This window comes from Vombatus ursinus, unplaced genomic scaffold, assembly GCF_900497805.2.
Source record: "Vombatus ursinus unplaced genomic scaffold, bare-nosed wombat genome assembly UNPS02014778.1, whole genome shotgun sequence".
Taxonomy (NCBI): Eukaryota; Metazoa; Chordata; class Mammalia; order Diprotodontia; family Vombatidae; genus Vombatus; species Vombatus ursinus.
Window position 1 is genome coordinate 63,525,277 of NW_020954556.1, and position 4,547 is coordinate 63,529,823.

The window sequence follows — 4,547 nt, forward strand, 5'->3', positions numbered from 1 at the left end:
TACTGGAGAAAAGCCTTATGAGTGTAATTATTGTGGGAAGGCCTTCCGCCAGAGTTCACATTTAACTCGACATCAGAGAATTCATACTGGAGAAAAGCCTTACAAGTGTAAGGATTGTGGGAAGGGCTTTCACCAGCATTCAGAGTTAATCCCACATCAGAGAATTCATACTGGAGAGAAGCCTTATGAATGTAACTATTGTGGGAAGGCCTTCCACCGCAGTTCACAATTAACTCGACATCAAAGAATTCATACTGGAGAGAAACCTTACAAATGTAACTATTGTGGAAAGGCTTTCCACCAGAGTTCACAGTTAACTCTTCATCAAAGAATTCATACAGGAGAGAAGCCTTACAAATGTAAAGATTGTGAGAAAGCTTTCCACCGGAGTTCAGAATTAACTCTACATCAAAGAATTCATACTGGAGAGAAGCCTTATAAATGTAAGGATTGTGGGAAGGCTTACAATCGGAATTCAGAGTTAACTTTACATCAACGAATTCATACTGGAGAGAAGCCTTATGAATGTAAATACTGTGCAAAAACCTTCCGCCAAAGTTCACATTTAAATCGACATGAGAGAATTCATACGGGAGAGAAACCTTATAAATGTAACTATTGTGGGAAAGCCTTCCGCAACAAAGAACATCTTCTTATACATCAGAGACTTCATACTGGAGCCTTATGAAGGTCATGAATGTGGGAAAGTTTTCCACAAGAGTTTATAATTAATCCTACATCAGAGAATTAATACTGGAGAGAAGCAATAAACATATACTGATTTTGGGAAGACCACCTAGAGTTCATGGTTAACCTAACATCAGAGACTTCATCCTGGGGAGTAGAAACATCAAAGAATTCATTCAGCAGGCCTTCCACAGGGGTTAACATTTAAGGAGACAACAGAGAACTCATACTAGACAGAAGATTTATGAAGATAATTATTGTGGGAAGTATTTTCATATCAAAATTTATCCTACTCTACAGAGATGTCACACTGAGGAGGAACTTTTTAAATGAATGTGGGAAAATCTTCCATCAGACTTCAGAATTAACATCAGATAAATTCATACTAAAGAGAAGCCTCAAAATGTAATTATAGAAAGGCCTACAACTGGAGTTCAGAGTTAATTGACATCAGAGAATTAATACTAGAGAAAAGACTTATAAATCTAAGTAATTATTCTGGAAAGACCTCGTTACAAAAGAACATCTTACTCTACATCAGAGACGTCAGTTGAGGAAGAAACCTTATAAATGTAATGAATGTGGGAAAGTCTTCCCCAGGAGCTCATTCTTAGTTGTATATCAAATAACTCATAATGGTTGTAACAATTGCAAGATAACCTATAGCTAGGGTTCATTCAACATTAGAGAATTCATTCTGGAAAGAGGACTTTGGAAGGCAGCTATTCAGGGAAAGCCTGTATTAAAGTACAACTTAAACAGAAATATACTGAAGAATAGCCTTATAAATGTCTTGAATATGGGAAAGTCTTCCACTGGTTTTCACAGTGGGTTATACATAAGAAATTCATAGTAAAGCAGCACCTTAAAGTGTATTTTATTGAAAAATAAATTGAGCTCATGGCTTGCTGAACATCAAAGAATTCATACCAGAGAAAAACTCTATAAGCATAATGATTTGTGGAAAGGCCTTTTGGCTGGCTCAACATCAAAATTCCTACAGGAGAGAAAACTTTGGAATGTGGAAAGACTTTCCTGGATAACACATACTTCATGGAACATTAGGAAATTCATGCTAGGGAGAAGCCTTTTGAATTTAATGATTGTGGGAAGGTTTTACCTTGGCATTTCATACCTTAAAATCAGAAGACATAGTTGAGAGAAGCCTAATAAATGTTATGAATATGGAAGGAATTTCTGCTGGACCTCAATTTATTCGATATCGGAGTTGAAGTGATATTTTATCATTGAAATTAACTGTGGAAAGACATTCCCCAACAATACATATCTTAGTAAACATCAGAAACCTCACCTTCAAGAGAAACCAGACAAATGTGATATAACGATTGGAGGAAAGCCTTCCATGAAAGCAGAACCCTTATTCAGCATTGAAGCTCTTAAACTGGAGAAAACCTTCATGAAGATAGAACCTTGTGAATATAATTATCTTGAGAAGCTTGTACTCAGTTGAGCTGAGTCATGACAAAATTGGGGATAACGAGAAGAAGTATTTAGAAGAGGTGATTATGGGGGATAGTCTCATGTCTGAGGGAAAGCAAGTAGGACAGTGTGATAAGATCAGTATCTAGTAAGATTTTTGTTCACAAGTAGATTAAACTAGTTCTTTCCCTAAAAGGTAAAGAAAGTATCCGTAAGACTTGATTGGCCCAGAGAGCTAAGGCTCAAATAGTCCAGTTAATTGAACTAGCTTCTTGCTGGCCTCAAACCATGTTGAAGTGGCTTTCTTTTCAGCTAATGGTGTAAAAAAAACATTCCTGTTGACTCTGGCTCTTCAGACTCCCAAGGCCACTGTAGTTATCACATCCTTGTCTACTGACCTGGCTCATTTCCATAAGGAGATAAGGAATGTCCGAACAACTGCTGCATTCTTATTAAGTATCCTTTTTATGCTATGGCTAATTAAACATCCTTTTGTTAACCGTTGAATGACCTATCATTATCTGATTTCATTCCAATATTGCAGTTATACTACCATCTTCAATCCAATTCACCTCATAGCATTTAGCATAGTCAGTAGCAAAATGAGTACATGAAAAGGCTTACAGAGAAAGTACATTCATTACCAGGTCTGCCCTTCCCTCAATGTTTTGAACTGCCTTAGAGAATTTGAGGTGCCAACAAAAAAGTTGCATGTGAATTGGCTTAGCACATGGCACAGAAAGAGACAAGAGTTTCCCAGTTTTAAAGACTGCAATGAGACAAGCAACTACTGAAGCTACTAATAAATAGTACAAGTGGAAAGGGTGATACTGTTGAAGTCAGGAACAGGCTTTAGGAAGGAACTTGCAGGCAAATGATAAAAAGTATGATTTTTGACCAAGAAGTTTTACTGGAAAATATGCTATAGCCTCCTGAAATCTGTGTTGTATGACTTGAGAATGGAAGTTGAAAATTGGAGGTTAAAAAACCATGGACTTCTCCTCTTACTCTTGCCCCCCCCCTTCAAAAAAAATTCTTTATTCCATAGAGAGAATGTAGGGTGGGAAGGCATTCACCACCAAGGAACAAGGAAGCTTAAACAGCAACCTGATGAGATGCTAGAGTGAGGCTGTAATTCATTAGGGACAATTTGGGTATCCACATTAATCCCATGAGTTTGGCAAGTTGAAAGAAGATTTACTTTTCCTAAGCCAGTTAAATCATTTGTTACAGATGGAGACTTCCCTTTGTCCCTTTTTAGGTAGCTTAGATGAGGAGTAATGGATAACTAACCCCATAAAAGCAGATTCCCATTGCAGCCAGTTCCCTCACATTGTAGGGAAAGTAGGGGGAGGTCCTAAATGAAAGGGGTGTGGTAAATTGGATCTGTGTGCCTCTTTCCATTAACTTGCCATGTTCTATGATCATGAGTTGGGACAATTAGATCCTGCCTTTAAGTGGGTATATTCCCCATCCAAATGATATGCTTTAGCTATAGGTCTCCCTCCCCACAATCATTAAGGAAGATGGAGATCAGTAGATAAAATTTGACTGGAACATCAGGAAAATGGCCAGGACACATAAATGCTGTCATTGCAAATAGGTGCTTTTAGAATGGGGAAGGAGGCACATAGCCCATCTTTTCACTAGGTAATTAGAGTGTGACAAGTGATACTCTCTTTTTCTTTCAGATTTGTGAGTGTGGTTCCTAAAAGAGCTGATAAGGGTCGTTAGGTGGCACAGTGGATAGAGTGCTGGGCTGAGAATCAGGAAGACCTATTTGGGGTAGCTGGGTGGTGCAGTGGATAGATCACCAGCCCTGAAGTCAGGAGGACCTGAGTTCAAATCCGGCCGCAGACCAAACAGTTGACACTTACAAGCTGTGTGACCCTGGGCAAGTCACTTAACCCCAATTGCCTAAAAAAAAAAACAAAAAAGCTGATAAGAAAACAAATGAGTGTCAGCCTCTGGGGATACTAGTACAACTGTAACAGGAAACATAACAGAGGGGCAGTTAAGGCCCTTTAACCCCATCTGAACCTGATGAATCTCTTAAAGCCCCCAATCCATTTGGATACAAGGGCCTGTTGGACAGTGGCAACCACATTACTCATACCAAGGAAGACCCAGAGGTCCACCCCAGTTTCCACTGTTAGACCATCAAGGGAAGAGATATCAAGTTCTTGGGAAGCAAAATTGTCATGTACATCTCATTGTAACTGTTCCTCACCTGCCAATGTGGTAGGCCAGGCATCCTAGGTCCAGAATGAATAGTATACCTCAACACTTTTTCTCTTCCATTGCTGACACTACTCAGGAGCAGTTGGTTTTCACTTGGGAAGGAGTCCAGTATGTCTTCACCATGCTTCTCTAGAACTTTCTGAACTCTCCTTCATATGACAGCATTCTGGTGGGCAGAG

General features: G+C 39.1%; 1 protein-coding gene across 1 annotated transcript in view; it reads left to right on the plus strand.

The window, feature by feature from the left end:
- LOC114045461 (zinc finger protein OZF-like) overlaps positions 1 to 2,626 on the plus strand; it is a 13,461-nt gene extending 10,835 nt beyond the window's left edge. The window contains exon 6 of the mRNA XM_027865486.1: positions 1 to 2,626. This exon is cut by the window's left edge and continues 327 nt beyond it. Within this exon, the coding sequence (XP_027721287.1) occupies positions 1 to 688 (688 nt within the window). The 3' untranslated portion in view covers positions 689 to 2,626.
- The last annotated feature ends 1,921 nt before the right edge of the window (positions 2,627 to 4,547 follow it).